Genomic DNA, 19,068 nt, shown 5'->3' on the forward strand with positions numbered 1-19,068 from the left:
GATATTCTAAATTTAATTATAAGGCAAAACAAGATATAAACCCAGCCAGGCAAGAGGTCAAGAAAAACAATTTTAGGCAAGTTGGCACTGTCTGGAAAAGGCACCTGCAATGAAACTGGAGATAATTAAAAGATTGTAGCTCATAATTTGTTCACATGCACAATTTTTTCTTACTGATTTTCTTCTTTTTCCAGAAAGTATAATCCTTAGCTGCTGCATAAATGAAACTGAAATGCCATAATTATTTAACTATAATGCAAATCATCACCAGACAATATAACTGCCAATTACAGTGATAAGTTGGACCTCCAGGGGCACATTCAAATGTGGAAGAGTTTGTGATTTTCCTTCTACACAGCTACAACGTATAAAAATCAGCTGGTTTCCTTTACCAGTGACCTGTGGGCAACATTGTATTCAACAAACCACCAGGAAAAACAGAAAAGCACTAATTGCATTTACATTCTGGTTATTTATTTTGAAAACAATGCATTCAACTTGTCACATTCGAATAAACAGCATAAAAATAAGCTTTCTGGCTCAATGTGATCATGTTGAAGTTCTAGCTCCACACCAGCTTCCACAACCCACTCTTCAAAAGTTATTATGGAGTGAGATTTGATAATGAACTGTTGGTTATATCTAGGTGTACAGGAGAAACTTACTATTGCTGGCTAGCCATTCATTGAGGTCAATTTCACGTGGCAGAGCCACCAGTTCTTTAAAGTTGAAATCTGTTATTCTGGCTTTGGTATACTCAGGCTCCAGATACAACTTCTTCTCCTCTGTTGCTGTTTTTTTACCATTTGGCTTGGTCTTGGACTTCCTAAAAGAGAAAAAAAAACATCAGATTAATTGAATGGGACATTTTTGGATACAGTTCAATACAACATTGTTGAAGAATAATAAGAAAATGGTACACAATCTCATAACTATCACGTAGGGATTTCAGCATGTAGTTCTGTGCAGGACAATGAAAATACAAATAAAATGAGCATGGGAATGAGAAGCAATGCCAAAAATCTATTCAATTCCCAGAATATACTAACATAATTACTGTACGTTAACACCTGCTCTCCCCTCCCTCCTTATTTCCTGTTTAAGCCAAGTCCAAGAAGAAATGTCTTCCGCCACAACAAACCTATCAGCAGCCAAATGGATCACAACACTTGTATGAGACTATTTCCTTCCTTAATGCTGAATTTTGGAATAGTATCTAATCGTCAAATGGCATTTTCAACTGTTTTTGTTATGTATCCTTGCCTACAGTAGACACCCTTTTATGAAGGAAAGTGCAGTTACTAAATCTATGGCGAACAGAAGGCAGTTGAATATACATCAAGCTAAATTACTTCAGAGCAGATTCTTTTTTGTTACAACAATGAAAAATTAAAGCTGATGATCATTTAACTAGCTACACCGGACAGCAATTTTTTTCCTAACCAGAATTTTTTTTTGTTTATGATAGACTGCTTGAAGCTAAACACAAATTTAATTTCAGACTACTTGTATCACGTTAGGAATTGGAGAAACAAGAAATTAACTTTTATTAATATAATGTGTTTAATTGTATAATGGTGCTGATGCTTTGCAATAGTTCAACTAAACTAAACATGTTTTGTTGATTTTCATTAGCACTCAGTCTCTGAGGTTTCTAGCTTGTGTCCAACAATAATCAGCCAGCATTAATGGCTTCCAGTTGCCCTGATACCGTTTCTCCATAACTGCAATGTCCTACTGAAACCTTTCATCATACTCATCAGACAATGCCAAGATTTGCAGGGAAGAAGACTGAATTGAAATAACAAATATAGGTTATTTTTAAAAACATGGTGTGTGATAGGGAAAGTTCATGGTGATTTTCATGATAAGCAGCCAAAAATCCACAAGGTACACCCTCAAGTATTCAGAAAGCAAAATCTTTGTTGACCAGTACTATTGGACATTATCTCCAAACACTTAATGATCTAAGTGTCTTTCTATATAGATTCCTTCATAATAAAAATGATCACATGTTCATATTGAAAACTTGCATTGTTAAACTTTAAATGCAACTATTTAATATTCCCAAATGGTATGGTGTTTTGAGAGAACATGAAAATTTTGAATTTGCATTTGAACAGTACAATACAGAACCTATAGGCAGTAAAACACTCTTTACTGTAATCTAATCGGAATCAATAAAGCATAAATGCTGCTGAGTGATTCTGAAAAAAATATATGCACATTATCCTAATTATTTCCCTCACAATTTGCCTCAAGTTAATTCAAAGTGGTTGCAAAAAAAGAACTTTAGAATTGATCCTAATGAAATTGATCAGCTGGTAAGGAATTCAGATAGAATCGTTTGCAGTGTTTAATGATACAGTACAAAAATACAAGAAGAAATTGGAAAAGAATACTGAAATTGTTTCTTATTTGGCAAAACCTGAATAAATATCATATATATACTTTCTGAAGCATTAGAAGTGGAAGCATGCTGTTTTCAAATGGATTACTGTATCCTTCCAAAAAAAAATCACAAATTTATCATCTTTAGAAACATATATGAGACAACAAAAAACTTCTACGTACATTTAGTGGCCACTTTATTAGGTACAGCAGTGGAACCCAGTGTGGTATTCCGCTGTTGTAATGCATGGTTATATGAGTTGCTGTCAATTTCCTGTTAGCCTGAGCCAGTCTGGTCATTCTCCACTGACCTCTCTCATTAACAAGATATTTTTGCCCACAGAGCTTCTGTTCACTGGATGTTTCTAACTTTTGCACCATTGTCTGTAAGCACTAGAGACTGTTGTACAGGTGCACCTTCCTTTATCCGAAATTCTGCAATCCAAAAAGCTCCAAAAAAAAAAAAAAAAAACAGTTGATGTCACTCAGGTGTGATGTGGCAGCACTAGTTGAGGCCGCCAGATGTCCAGTTTTGGCTCAGCGCTCGTACTGGTTACACGTGCATCTACTGTTCGCTGATATTTTGTGTTCACTGTTGACTTTGTGTTTAATTTCACTGTGAAAATGTCAAAATGAGCCACAGATACCCCTATGGGTAACAATGAGAAAAAGAAAAGGAAGCATCTATCATTATCAATAACGCAGAAAGTGGAGTTATTGCAGAAGCTTGATCATGGTGTGTCTGTGCGGCATCTTACTGAAGAAAATAGTGTTGGAACTACCACTGTATATGATTTAAATAAACAGAAAGACAAGTTACTGAAGTTTTATAGTGACAGTGACGTTCTACATTTATTCCAATAAGTCATTTACCATGTGTTTGATTTGGTTTGTTTGAAGGTGTATATTTTTATGTTTTATTGAATGTTTTTGTTGAAAATAAAACTTTTTCTTGTCATTATTCCCTAAACAATAGAGTATAACAACTATTTACATATCATTTACATTGTATTAGGTATTATAGGTAATCGAGAGATGATTTAAAGTATACGGGAGGATGTGCGTAGGTTTGGTGCGCCACTGGGTCCTAAAGTCCACCACATCGAACAAGTTAAATAAGGGACTTGAGCATATGTGTTTTTTGGTATGGGGGGGGGTGGGGTCTGAAATCCGAAAAATTCTGAATTACGAAATGTAACTGGCCCCAAGGATTTCGGATAATGGATTGTGGACCTGTACATAAAAATTCCAGGAGATCAGCAGTTTCTGAGAGACTCAAGCCACCTTGTCTGACAGAACCAATCATTCCACGGTTAAAGCAACTTAGATCACATTTCTTCCCCATTCTGATGTTTGGTCTAAACAACAACTGAACTTCTTGACCAGGTCTGCATGCTTTTATGCAATGAATTGCTGCCACAAGATTGTCTGATTAGATCAATGGCCAGATGTACCCAATAAAGTGACTACTGAGTGCACAAGGAAACATAGTTACTGAGTTCAATAATTCAGTACCACATTGTCACTTTTTTTAAACTATCCCACTTGGAAGTAAATTACTAAATACATTTTAAAGTATAATTAACCAGCTAAAATACCAGAAGTATCTTTTTACACAAGTTCCAAGATAATTCAAATTTTAGAATCTTGACATGCTTAGCAGATACCAACTAATTTAGTTTACAATGGTTGAAAAGGAAAGCTTTTCCATCTTTTGTCAACAAACCAAGACAAACAACACTTATAATTCACCATATGTTTCAAAAGCTTCATATAAATTCAAGTCTGAAATGAATAGTGAGCAAGTTGAAAAGCAGAAGGCTAATTTTGGAAATAATGGCAGTTAAAATGCAAGAAATATCCCGTTAAGAGTACATTTAACATCCAAATCTATTTATTTCTCACATATACCAAGCCGTAATGCATCTGGATAGGAATGCTTTCTACAGTGCATTGGTAAAAGTCAAAGAAGAGATGCCAAATTTCCTTAGCCTTCTGAGGAACTATTGGCACTGGTGCACTTTCTATGTGGTTGGATCAGCATATTAACAGAACCTCCTCAACTCAATGTTAGGTGATTATGTATTTCATTTATCAATCATAAAATGAAACAGTAATTAACCTTAACTGATTATGCACAGCTCATTTCCATCGCTTTCTGCTTGCCATTCAATGATATCCTGGACATTGTCCAGATGTTCATACCAAGTTTCAGAACTTCTGGGAATAACATCTGGCAATGCATTGCTTTTCCTATTCAGTTTATGCAAGGAAAAATAACTGCAGTACTGCCAGAAGCCCTTTTCTCCATATTCTCACAAATATCTTTTCCTTAATAGGTAAACTCAGTTTGATATTTCCAAGGCTTGCCATTGATGTTGCAACATTAAATGTTGTTGATACAGAAGCATACATTAGCCGAGAACATAGAAATAAATACTTTGAAACATAGCTATCTGAAATTGAGAAGCTGTAAAATCAAAATAAAAACTGAACACATTGGTAATATTCAGGTTAGGGAACATCGGATGGAAGAGAAACAAGATTAACGTTTAGGTCAGGACCCTTCATCAGGTCTGGAAAGATGAATAAAACTTTTCCATTTCTCCATCCACTTAAGTTACCTTATCTAAGAAACCCCAAAAATTTCTATTTATTTGGAGCTCCATTAAATCAGAAGATACTCCAACAATTAGAAGATATGAACAATTTTACATTTCTAAAGAAATGGAATTCTGTACATTCAAGACAACTGCTCAGAAGCCTTTCTTCACAAACAAACTTGGTAGCTCATGGCGCACTCTACGTAAGATTTTCATTTAATCCCTTTATATGAAGCCATTTTTCTTCTTTAAAAAATAAAAAGTGGTACAAAGTACATATATACTTTAACAAGACCAATCTAAAATAATCTATTTTAGTACACATGGTCATTTTTGATGCCCTCAAATTGCTTTGCAAAGCAGCCAGCTGCATCTTATACTGTGCAATTCCCAATGGTGGGTAATACAATCTTGCTATTCTATGACAAACACAAAACAATTATTTTGGCTTTATATCAAATCTTTAAAATGCAACCATACCACCTATTAGAACAAAGAACATTACAGCACAATAGTGTGATCACTCCAGTTGAGTATGATGTTCTCCAGGGTTGTCTACTGGTAGATCCTCAGGACAGTACAGGCCCTTCAGTCCACAAGGTTGTGCCAATCCTTTAACTTACTCAAAGATCAACCAAACCCTTCCCTAATATATAGCCCTCCGTTTTTCTATTATTTATGCCTAAGGATTTCTTAAATGCTCCTAATGTATCTGCCTCTACAGGGTGTTCTGAGAAGCAGAACTCTGTTTAAAAAAAACTTGTCTCTGACATCCCCCTCTATACATTCCATCAAAGACTGTAAAATTAAGCCCTTGAGGTATTAGCCATCTCTGCACTGGATAAAAAGTCATGCTATCCACTCAATCTATGACTCCTACCAAGTCACCTCTCATGCTCCTTCACTCTAAAGAGAAAAGCGCTAGCTCAGCCTTTTCTCAGAAGACATACTCTATACTCCAAGCAGCATTCTATTAATATCTCTTCTGCACACTCTCTAAAGTTTCCACTTCCTTCCTTTAATGAGATGACCAGAACTGAACACAATATTCCAAGTGTGGTCTAATCAGGGTTCAGAATTCAACATTACCTAGTGATCTTGAACTCAGTCCCACGATTAATGGAGACCACCATACCATACACAATCTTAACAACCCTATCAGCTTGCGCGGCAACTTTGAGGGATCTATGGATGTGGATCCCAAGATCCGTGTTCCAACACACGTCTACGAACCTTGCCATTAACCCCTGTACTCTGCCTTCAAATTCAACTTTTCAAACTGAATCACTTCACATTTTTCAGGGTTGAACTCCATCTGCCACTTCTTAACCCAGCTCTGCATTCTGTCAATGTCCGCTGCAACCTACAACAACCCTCCACACTATCTACAACCCCACCAATCAGTGCCATCTGCAAACTTACTAACACCATTCTTCCACTTCTTCATCCTAGTTAATTATAAAAATTACAAACAGCAGGGGTCCCAGAACAGATCCCTGCAGAACACCACTGGTCACGAAACAGCAGGCATTATACATTCTATCTACAGCCACCCTATGCTTTCTGTGTGTAAGCCAATTCTGTATTCACACAGCCAAATTTCCCTTGATCCCATGTCTCCTGATTTTCTGAATGAGACCAACATAAAGATCCTTACTAAAATCCACATACACATCCACAGTTCTACCTTCTTCAATATGCACTGTCACATTCTCAAAGAATTCAATCAAGCTCGTGAAGCATGACCAGAAAACCATAAGACATAGGAGCAGAATTAGGCCATTTGGTCCACTGAGTCTGCTCTGGCATTTGACCATGGTTGATCCATTTCCCTCTCAACTCCATTCTCCTGCCTTCTCCCCGTAACCTTTCATGACCTCACTAATCAAGAATGCCTTAAATATCCAATGACCTGGCTTCCACAGCCGCCCGTGGCAACGAATTCCATAGTTTCACCAGGCTCTGGCTAAAGAAATTCCTCATTTCCGTTCTAAATGGACATCCCTCTATCTAGAGGTTGTGCTCTCTTGTCCTAGGCTTCCCCACTACAGGAGGCAACCCCTCAACACCTACTCCATCTCCGCCTTTCAACATTCAATCGGTTTCAATGAGATCCCCCCTCCCTCATTCTTCTAAATTCCAGCAAGTACAGACCCAGAGCCTTCAAACGCTTCTCATATAATAAACCTTTTATTCCCAGAATCATTTTTGTGAACCTCTTTTGAATCCTCTGTCAGCACATCCTTTCTTAGATAAGGGGCTCAAACTTGCTCTCTCTAATCCAGTGTTGTCTCACCAGTGCCTTATAAAGCGTCAGCGTTACATCCTTGTTCTTAAATTCTTGTCCTCTCGAAATGAATGCTAGCATTGCATTTGCTTTCCTCACCACCAACTCAACCTTCAAGTCAATATTCAGGAATCCTGCATGAGGACTCCTTCTGCACCTATGATTTTTGAATTTTCTCCCTGTTTAGAAAACAGGGAAAAAGAAAATTCTTTTATTCCTTCAATGAAAATTCTTAACCATATACTTCCCAACACTGTATTCCATCTGCCACTTCTTTGCCCATTCTCCTAATCTGTCTAAGTCTTTCTGCAGCCATCCTACTCCAATACTATATGCATCTTAACATACCTTTGTATTGTCTGCAAACACGGCCACAAAGCTATCGCAGACTCCTTTGGAACACCACTAGTCACTGGCAGTCAATCAGAAAAGCTCCCTTTATTCCCACTCTTGCCTCCTATCAATCAGCCAATATTCAAACCAGACTAGCATCTTTCCTGTAACACATGGGCTCTTATCTTGTTAAACAGCTTCATGTGTGGCACCTTGTCAAAGGCCTTCTGAAAATTCAAGTACAGGTTTCCCCTGCCATCCGAAGGTAGGGCGTTCCTATGAAATGGTTTGTAAACCGAAATGTCGTAAAGCGAAGAAGCAATTACCATCTATTTATATGGGAAAATTTTATGAGCATTCGCAGACCCAAAAATAACCTACCAAATCATGCCAAATAACACATAAAACCTAAAATAACAGTAACATATAGTAAAAGCAGGAATGATATGACAAATACACAGCCTATATAAAGTAGAAATACTTTTCCACAATCATTACTGAACTGTTCTCCGGAGCGAAAATCTCACGCAAGCGCCGTTGGCAGAAAATCTCAGACAAGCGCTGTTGGCAAGAACACTCTCTCCAGTAACCTTTAAGCTATGAAGCTGCCAAATCATACCAAATAACATGTAAAAATACACAGCCAATATAAAGTAGAAATAATGTATGTACAGTGTAGTATCACGGGAATCGGGAAGATAGCTTGCCGAGCACACTGATGATGGTGTGTTAGACTGAGTCGTCGCAGGTTGGGGTGGTGCACTGGCCCCCACCCTCCAGGTCACTGAGCGATACATTGCCACGAAGCATGCAGGAATGCTGCGGTAGCCGAGAGGCACACAGCACATCTTTAAGAAAAAAGCAAAAACAAACATGCTAATTAATTAGGTGCCGCCCAGCACGTAATTAATTAGCATGTTTATTTCAGCTTTTTTCTTAAAGATGTGCTGTGTGCCTCCCGGCTACCGTTGCATTCTTCGCAAATCGGTATCTGTCCGTGGCCTGGGGGTTGTGGTAGTGGGACACTGGGGTGTCATCTCATTGTCTGTTTCCATTAGAGCAGGCAGCTCATCTTCTCCTATCTCTGCCCGCCTCGATGTCGAAGGTCGAGGTTTGTCATCTGCTGTGGCTGATGTGGAAGGTTTGCTTGACTGCTGAGCCTCGTGCATTTTTCTATGACACAGTTCTTTGTAAGGACTGAAACCATCCTGCAAATATCTCCTAAACCGACGTACCCTTTCAAAATTAAAGTCGTACTTTATCATTACTCATTCAGTTTCGATTGTTATCCTTTTTTCTTCCAATTGCATCAGCTCTTTATCTGTCAGATCTTGGTCATGGGATGCCAAAACCTCTTCAACATCATGTTTGTCAGCTTCCACAAGCCAAACTCAAGTTTTCCTTACTTCGTTCCCCACGATCAAGACACTTAATTATGTCTAGTTTTATGCTGTGTAACACCCTGACGAGCTCTTTCAAGCTTTTCCGATACCTTAGAACTCATCTTGCAAACGGATGCTCACAGGCTCGTGTTTAAGCAATGCCGTTCCAAATCCGGGGGAGAGTGGCTGCTCGGGGCATGCACTGCCTTTTATCGCATGCTGATTTTTTATCGTGTGCTGCTTTTTTTCTCGTAACAGTGAAAACACCTTCTGAAAGTGAAAACACCTTCTGAAAGTGAAAACACCTTCTGAAAGTGAAAACAGGGTACTAATGTAGGTCTTTCATAACAGTAAGGTTTCGTAAAGCGAACGTTCGAAAAGCAGGGGACATGATAACCACCAATTCTCCTTTGTCTACGCTGCTTGTCATTTCCTTAAGAATTCCAACAGATTTGTTAGGCAAGATTTCCCCTGATGGAAAGTATGCTGACCACCCTAATCAGACTATGCTTCTCCAAATGCTCATTATTCCTGTCACTGAGAATCTTCTCCAGTAATTTTCCCACCACTCAAGATTCACTAGTCTATAATTCCCAAGGTTAATTCTACTCACCTCCTTGAATAAAAGATTAACATTTGCCAATCATCTGGTACTACTCCTGTGGCCAGTGAGGTCACAATGATTATCAAAAGCGCAGTGATCTCTTCCCTTGTTTCTCCTAAGTATCTGGGATCTATCCCATTCAGCCCTGGGGAACTATCTATCCTAATTTAATTCTCCGCACATCCTCTTTCTTAACATCGATATATTCAAGTATATCAGCCTGTTTTACGCTGTCCTCACAACCACTAGGGCCCCTCTCACTGGTGAATACTGAAGCAAGGTACTCATTAAGGACATCCCCTACTTCCTCTGACTCCAGGCACGTTTCCTTTACTATCCCTGATCGGTCCTATCCTCACTCTGGCCATCCTCCTGTTCTCATACATGCAGAACATCTTGGGGTTTTCCTTAATCCTACTTGCCAAGGCCTTCTCATGACCTCTTCTGGCTCTCCTAAATTCTTCAGCTCCTCCCTATTAACTTGTAAATCTCTGGAGCCCCGGCTGATCCTTACGGTTAGGATTAGCCCTAACCCTAACCTTAAGTAAGCTTCTTTCTTCCTCTTGATTAGATGTTCCACATTGCTTGGCAACCATGTTTCTTTCACCCTACCATCCTTTTCCTGTGTTTATGGGATAAATCTATCCAGAACCCCATGCAAGTGCTCCATAAACAGCCTCCACATTTCTGTTGTGCATTTCCCTGTTACCAATTAGTGTTCCCAAGTTCCTGCCTAATTGTATCATAATTTGCCCTCCCCTAATAAAATACCTGCCCATACAGTCTGTCTGGATCTCTCTACAAGGCAATAGTGAAGGTCAGGGAGTTAGGGTCACTGTCTCCAAAATGCTCACCCACCAAGAGATCTGACACTTGACCTGGTTTATTGCTGAACACCAGATCCAGTATGGCCTCGCTCTAGTCAGCTTGTCCATATATTATGTCAGGAATCATTCCTGGACACAAATAACACATATAAACAACTGACCCATATAAACCTTTTGTACTAAGGAGGTGCCAATCAATATTAGGCAAATTGAAGTGCCCCATGACAACAATATATTCCAAATGTTGCCTTCCAATCTGCTCCTCAGGGCCTCTGTTGCTATTGGGATGGGTGGCAGAGTCTATAGAATACTAACTGAATGATTGCTCCCTTCCTGTTCCCGACTTCCACCCACGATGACTGAGTAGATAATCCTTCCATGCCGTACTCCCTTCCCGCAGCTGTGATACTATCCAAATGTGGAGAGGAGTGGGGGTCAAAATCTGATGGAGTAAAACAATGCATGGGAGAAGAATACTAAAGAATAATCAGAAGCCAGGCGCACAGCTTCCAGAGTCAGCAAAGGCCTAACCCCTCCATTTCTAAACTATCAAATACTGTGGAAACCATTTTATATAATTTCTGTTAGGATCATTCAATTAGCTTTCTACTTCTGGGGTGAATGAAATTCTCTAGCAGTGGAGTAATCACGAGCAGCAGTTTCATTTTACATATTCTCCCTGGTGTCATGAAAATTCAGTGTAAACATGCATGATATTTTGACATACTTTACAATACTTTTCATGAAACTATCCTTGAACACTTTCAATGTTCCTGCTATAAATGAAGCAACTCTGCAGTTAAGAGCTCCAACACCAGTCAATGAATGATTTTTGGAATATAGATTGACCAGCTATTAAACTATTTAAATTCCCAATGGTTTGCCATCTTGTTCATCAGGCCCCATTTCCCATGCTCTACTTAAACTCGACCCTACGCTCAACTTTAAACTTCGAGTACACTGGAAAATTGATTATACTCCTGTGTAACGTGAAAGAACCACCAAATTAATAGTACATTAGGGTTTTCAAAGCTATAGTCCAGAAAATCTGATAGCCCAGCATCATAGTCCCAAGCATTCCAGAGCTAAGAGTTTTATTGTATTAGCATATAAAAGTAAACTGAATTTTGGATAAAATTTGCATATATGTACAGTATGAACCTTCTGAAATGTGGTCATTTGAAGTTCAGTAAGAGTACAACCCTCTTACACCAGACTCCATATTATTAGACTCTCCATATTACTCAATTTCAATAATTAATGTTTTACTGACCTGTGAGAGAGGAAATTCATGAAGTGAATACTTTGCTTACAAGTGCATTCACACTGCATCTCCAACAGCTGGAGGCTTTTCGACCTATTAATTCCGTGCTAACAGTTTACCATCACGAATTAACCTACTGACCCACGTCTTTGGAATATGGGAGAAAACTCAAGCGCCCAAAAGGAACCCAAGTGGCCAGAAGAGAATGTGGAAACCCACTGCTAATCTGGATTAAAGCTAGGTTGCTGGAGCTGCAATGCAGCAGCCCTGCTTAATTCACCACAGTTCTATGGAATCAGGCCAGGCCTCTACAGCAACTTGCAAAGCAGCCTAGAGACTGTATCAGTACTAAACTGGAATTTGAATGGACCTCAATCAGGTGATAAGTTCCACTCTGCCCTTAAATTTACTTGGTCCATTTCTGACACCTCTCTTCCTTTTTTCAATCTGTCTCCATCTCTGGAGACAAACTATTGATTGCCATCTTTTATAAAGCTACCGATTCTTAGTTATCTTGACTATAGCCTTTCCCACCCAGTCTCTTGTAAAAGTGCTTTTCCCTTTCTTCCATTTCTTCGTTTCCACTGTATCTGTTCCCAGAATGCAGCTTTTCTTTACAGGACAGAGATGTCCTACATCTTCAAAGAACGTGTTTTCCTTCCCCCTTCACTGATACTGCCCTCACCCTATCATCTTGCTGCTTTAACATGATAGATTTCCTCGCCCTTACCTACCATCCCATGAGCCTCCACATCCAACACATCATCCTCCACAACTTCCACCACTCCAAAGGGATCCTACCACCAAATACATCTTTACCTCCCCCCTCCTTGTTTTTAGCAGGGATTGCTCCCTCACTGATTCCTTGTCCAGGTGAGGTAATACTTCACTTCTGAATCTGCTGGAATCATCTATTGTGTCCACTGCTCCCGATGCAGCCTCCTCTACATTGGTGAGACCTATCATAAATTGGGGGATTGCTCTGTCAAGCACGTCCGCTCCATCCATCTGCCAAAAGTGAAACTTCCCAGTGGTCAAACATTTTAACTCCAATTCACATTCCCATTCTGACATGCCAGTCCATGGCTTTCTCTAGTACCAAGATGAGGCCACTCTCAAGGCAGAGGAGCAGAAACTTATATTCTGTCTGGGTAGCTTCCAACTTGATGACGTGAATATTGATTTCTCCTTCTGTCCTCCCTCTTTCTTCTATTCCCAACTCTGGTCTCTTACCACCTCTCACCTGCCCATCATCCCCACCCCACCCCCACCCCCCGACAGGTCTGCTTCTCCTTCCTTTTCTCCTATGGCCCACTCTGCTCTCCTATCAGATTCCTTTCTCTCCAGCCCTTTATCTTTCCTATTTCACCCATCACCTTTCAGCTACTCTCCTTCTCCTTCCCCCAGCTTTTTATTCTGGCATCTTCTTCCTTCCTTTCCAGTCCTGGAGAAGGGTCTTGGCCTGAAACATCAACTATTTATTCATTTCCACAGACAATGCCTGACCTGCTGAGTTACTCCAGCATTTTGTGTACGTTGCAAATGATAACTTACTTTCGAAAAGTCTGCCTATCAAAAAAACTTCACACATTGGAATTACGTATTAAATTCTTCCTTGACTTCAATAATCTTAGGATAATGAAAAACCAGAATATTGCTTTGAAGTTCATACTACTACAAATACAACAGCACAGGTATTTGTAATATAACTAGTCAGTGAACTTAAACATAGAAACAATATACTGTATGTCTAAATATAAATTATGCCATTGTAAAAGGAAAAACATAAAACTTCTTAAAATTATACTATGTTGGTATTATTGACTCAATTTTTGAAATAACTCAAGATGTTCCCAAGACATCTTGTCCAAATGCTGCAATCAAATGCAAAAAAACCCAAATCTGCTGAAGACAAGCAAAATAAAGTGGGGTGGGGTGGGGAAGGGAGGTGGAGCCAAATAGGGAGGGGAGGGTGAATGTGGAGACAAAGACTGGAGGGTGATGAGTAGATACACAAAAGGCTTTAAGTGTTGGAATCTAATAAGGTAGTAACAAAAACTAGTCAAAGAAGAGTTGAGCAGATGAAGCTATAGGAGGGAGGGGATCCAGTGAATGAACTCAGTCGGTGGTCAGTGAATGGAACCAGGATGGAAAAGCGAAAAGGGAGTGGTGGGAGGGGTGGAAGAGAGGGAAGGCATGGGACAGCTCAGGATATTTACTGCAGACACACCGCAGGTGCTCTGCAAACCAGTTGCCAAGTCTGTGCTTGGTCTTACCAATGCTGAGCTACATCAGGAGCATCAAATGCAGTAAACAAAGTTGGAAGAGGTGGATGCAGACCTTTCCCTCTTCAGAGACTCTGTTTTGGTCTCTGGATATTGTTGAGGGAGGTGGTGCAGGAATAGGTATTGGAAAGAACCAGGAATCAGGGAATGGTGAGTAGAAATAGTTGAACAAAGAGTGGTCCCCACATAAGTAGAAAGGGGTGGGCAGGGGAAGATGTAACGATGGAAGGCATTCTGCAATAGCTGGTGGAAACAAGGTTGATATGCTGGATGCAAATGTTATTTGGGTGAAAGATATAGTCCAGTTGGGCGAAAGGGGTAGGTGCAGATGGAGGTCCAGGAAATGCGAGACAGGGCTCCATTAAGCACAGAAGGGAAGCCATGTTGCCTGAAAAAGGAGGATATTTCAGATGCCCTGAAATGCAATGCTCCATCCTTCCAAGCAGATGTGGCAGTGAAGAGAAGCTGGAAGAAAGGGATGGCATCTTAGAAAAGACAGGGCGAGGAAGAGGTGTTAGCAAGGTAGCTGTGGGTTCATAGTAAATGTCAGTGGATAGTTTGTCCCCTGCGGTGGAGACAGTGAGATCCACAAAAGGGAGAGAATCTCCAGAAATAGTTTATTTGAGGGCAGGGTGAAAATTAGTAGTAAAGATGATAAAATTAACAGGTTCTGAAGTAATGAAGGAAACCCAGCATCAAAGTAATGGAATCAGTTCGTGAACTGCCCACCAAAGATAAGTACCCCAGTTCTGCTGCAGATGGAAAGACACCTGCTGGGAATTGTGTCTTGATTTTATCTGCAACATTTTTCCTCAATACAGAGGAAAGCTGATCAGAATAAAAGCTGAGCAAAGTCAGAAAGTTTAACTTAATCATGTGTAAGGTATTTAGATCAGGTGTTGCAGTTTGGACAATTAAATGCAGTACTAGACAATGGGCACATCTAGCAATGCTATTAGCAAGTCTTAAAATATATGAAAAAGAATCTTTTGAATGAACACCTTTTAAAAGCTGCTTAAAAGAATGTATCCCTTTACAAGCTGTTAAATTGTGTTACTAATTTAATCACAGTAACTGTTAGCATTAACAATGCCCAAAAAGAAAATTTAAATAAAATAGGAGTCAGAAGACTGCAGATGTTGGAGACAACATTGAATTGTCCCAATCAGTCTCAATGCAAAGCATGGGCATTTCCTTCCTCCCCACAGATGCTGCTCAACCTGACAAATTCTCTAGCAAGGTTCCCTCTAATGTTTAGTAGTCAGTGTGTGCAAAAATCTTATGTTGTGCAAATTTTTTTCCTGTGACAAAAGTATGCGTGCACTGAACGCACACATGGGACAGTTTATGTAGGTTTACAAAATACTTGACATAAAACTGCACAGAACAACAACAAAATAACATACATATTTAAGTCACACACACAAAAAATGCTGGTGAACACATCAGGCCAGGCAGCATCTATAGGAAGAGGTACAGTTGACGTTTCGGGCCGAGACCTTTCGTCAGGACGAACTGAAAGAAGAGCTAGTAAGAGATTTGAAAGTGGGAGGGAGAGGGGGAGGGGGAGATCCAAAATGATAGGAGAAGACAGGAGGGGGAGGGATGGCGCTAAGAGCTGGAAAGTTGATTGGCAAAAGGGATGCGAGCCTGAAGGTAGAGGATCATGGGACGGGAGGCCTAGGGAGAAAGAAAGGGGGGGACCCCAGAGGATGGGCAAGAAGTTATAGTGAGAGGGACAGAGGGAGAAAAAAAGAGGGAGAAAAAAAGAGGGAGAAAAAAAGAGGGAGAAAAAAAGAGGGAGAAAAAAGAGGGAGAAAAAAGAGGGAGAAAAAAAGAGGGAGAAAAAAAGAGGGAGAAAAAAAGAGGGAGAAAATCATAATAATGATAATAATAAATAAATAAGGGATGGGGTACGAAGGGGAGGAGGGGCATTAACGGAAGTTAGAGAAGTCAATGTTCATGCCAACAGGTTGGAGATATTTAATTTTTTATCATATTTAAGTCACTCAGTTATTTTTTCTCTCGCCTGTCTTTGGCATTTACCAATTCTTTGTAAACTCTATCTCGACTAATAGAACTTCCATCCAATTGATAGCTTTTGATTCTCATTAACATATCCAAATGACATTCATCTAAACAGTTTCTCAGCTTGTTTTTGAGTTGATTCATTAGGCTAAGACCTCGCTCACGGTCCGCACTAGACGCAAGAAAAGTTCCCCCAGTGTCCATCAACTGTGCAAGGTCGCAAAACTGTTCATTTTGAAGCAAAACTGTTCATTTTGAAGCAAAAATTTTGAAGCATTTGAGAAAAGTTTGAAATCGGTTTGGATTTAATTTTTTCTTGCATGGAAAATTTGAAATCATTAAACTGTCTAACTATTACAATATCTTCAGCTAGAAAATCATGATATTTTAGACGAGACATTAACTTATTCATTGCTGAATGTGAAGTAACAATCTGCAATTGCGGAGAATTCAAAAGCTGACCATTCTTGCACCTCAACTTTGATTTTCTCTGAGTTTGATCGTTTTCGCTCTCGCTCATCTGCACTCAACCGTAACATGCGTAGCACTCCTGTAATGGGTAATGACGGGTTCTGTTGCCTGAGCTTTTGTACACCATCCAAATGCGATTTACTTGCCAAATAACGCTTCAAAAAGTCAAGTTTCCAAATATCATCCCACTTCTTTCTACTAGCAAATTTTCTAGCAACTTTCACATCACGACAATACAAACAGATAATTCCAGTTTCCGAATCATACATAAGTATTTCTCATAGCTGAACGTTCACGACCTCATGAGCTTTTGGTGTTAATAGTGTCTACTATTTTGTTAAGCCATTCAACTTTAAACAAATTTGCAGTTCTTTTGCGCTTCACGCCCTTCACTTCTTTTGAATTCCACATAGTGAATCAATATTTTTTCCAATAAAAACTCAGTAAGCTATCTACAGGATTTGAAACAGATCATTGTAAACTTTACGATATGAACACTGTCCGCCAAACATGGCTGCTGCTGTGATGCAGCTGTACAAATAGGTGAGGTGACGTAAATTAGTGATGTGCATTGTGGTATTTGAAAAACTGACTAACTAGTTAACAGAAACAGTTAGCTAAAAGATTATTTTCAATAAGTGTAATTATTAACTACTACATTATTTTAGGTAACTAACCTTTTGTGCGCACATTAATTTCCTTTGTGCACTGGTTGAAAAACGTGTGCACACACGCGCACAGCTTAGAGGGAGCTATGTTCTCCAGCACCTTTTTTTTTGCACTAAATATATTTTATACCAAAAACTCCTGAGAAATATAATACATGTCCAAATTAATGCTACATAAATGTATCACAAACCAAGTCAAAGCTGCTCTGAGCAATTTTTCCAATGTTCTGCAGAAGTTTACACAAAATGTAAAATATAATACTTAACTCATGGAGATAAGATTGAAGTTTTAGTGAATACAATACAACCATTGTCATCCAGCATGTACTTCATTATATGAAGCACAACCCTTTGAATTGTTCCCAGGTACAAGGAAGATACCGAGGGAAACATTTGCAGCCTTTTAGCAAGCAAGTTTGACTACCTTGGTCTCATGAGTACTGCACTGCAGGTCTGTGATTGATACTTTTGAGTAACATCAATCAATACCTTAACACTAGCTAAAATAGCATAAAGCAAAAGCCCAATTATTATCAAACGGATTCAACCAATGCCATGATAGTTCCCTTCATGTTATATAGAAGAAAGGCTTGCATTTATATAGGCTCTTTTATGCTCTTTACTATAGTGACAAATCTTCAAGTGCTTCACTAGCTGTAAAATAGGAATGTAATGGTGGCCACAAAAAGCAACACAATCACGATCAGATTATTTGCATCTGTGTTGCTGTCTTGAGGGATAAATACTGACCAGGAGACTATAGGTTACTCTTGTGTACCTCTTCACAATGTTCAAATCTAATCTCAGCAGTACAGAGGGTCCTGATTTAACATTTCTTTTGAAAGGCATCATGTCTGACAATGCAGCAGTCTTGCAATATTACATTTAACTAGATTCTGTACACATCTCTCTTTAAGGGGCATTTTGAGCCAAGAACATTTAGGTTCAGAAGCGAGTGCTGCTGACTATGCTACAGTCTATACAGAAATGCAACAAATTCCAAACTGGTGAGACATAATAAGACTACAACAAAGTCAGCCACTACTGTTAATTTTCATTTCAAACACTCAAGATAAAGCTCAACTTCAAAGCCTACAACAAGATTTTAATTGTTAATTATGTTCCGTTGGTAGCATTCTTGACTATCAATCAGTATGTTCCAGTAACATGTCAGCCCAAGGCCAGGCACTTGAAGCTCACTGCGCCAACACTTCAAAAACACTTTGAATGTTTCAAGTGAGGTGTCCTGAATGGAATCCAAAGGCTCTGTAAAAGCGTGTGTTTCTCTTTAGTTGTAACATATAGATGCCATAAACAAACTGTAAATTTCAGTCTATTCGTTACTCTCCAGAGCATTGCTAACTAAATGTTAGCCTTGGTAGAGTGTAGGTTGTTAACACAGCCCGGTCAGGCATTAAATCTCACAAATGCAGGTAACGTCACAAGATTAAGCATTAACTTTCAGAGTACAAGAGAACGTTGAAACTCTAGAAGTACAGATCTCATCAAATGATTTTTGACAATGCGATACTTAAATTGGGAAATTAAGCATATACTCTATCATTTAAATTTTTCTCCTATACGTCACAACTGGTGGTATTTCTCTCCTAAATTGTTCTCTGGGATAATTCCTTCATTATTCCTTTAACTTGTTAAAACAAAAAACCTCAAACTTGAAAACAGTTTTACTACAAACTTGGATAATATACTAATCAAAAGATTTGAAATTTTTAAACATATAGTGAAATATGGCAATTGTGTCATCATTTGCAACGTGCTGGGTCAGCCTACAAGTATCGCCAATATAACATGCCCACAACTTACTAGCCCTAGCCCATACATCTTTTTGGCATGTGGGAGAAAACCGAGCCACGGAGGAAACCTGGAGGATTTACATTGCTCGCAAATTATTTACTATGCAAAAA

The 19,068-nt window shown here is 39.2% G+C and overlaps 1 protein-coding gene across 6 annotated transcripts in view; it reads right to left on the reverse strand.

Annotated features, from left to right (window-relative positions):
• LOC140205228 (MOB kinase activator 2) overlaps nucleotides 1-19,068 on the reverse strand; it is a 207,791-nt gene that overhangs the window by 24,466 nt on the left and 164,257 nt on the right. For all 6 annotated transcript variants that reach the window (XM_072272650.1, XM_072272647.1, XM_072272648.1 and 3 more), the window contains one exon: nucleotides 666-826. In XM_072272650.1, coding sequence (XP_072128751.1) covers nucleotides 666-826 — 161 coding nt within the window. The remainder of the gene's footprint in view (nucleotides 1-665; nucleotides 827-19,068) is intronic.

This window comes from Mobula birostris, chromosome 11, assembly GCF_030028105.1.
Source record: "Mobula birostris isolate sMobBir1 chromosome 11, sMobBir1.hap1, whole genome shotgun sequence".
In the NCBI taxonomy this organism is placed as follows: Eukaryota; Metazoa; Chordata; class Chondrichthyes; order Myliobatiformes; family Myliobatidae; genus Mobula; species Mobula birostris.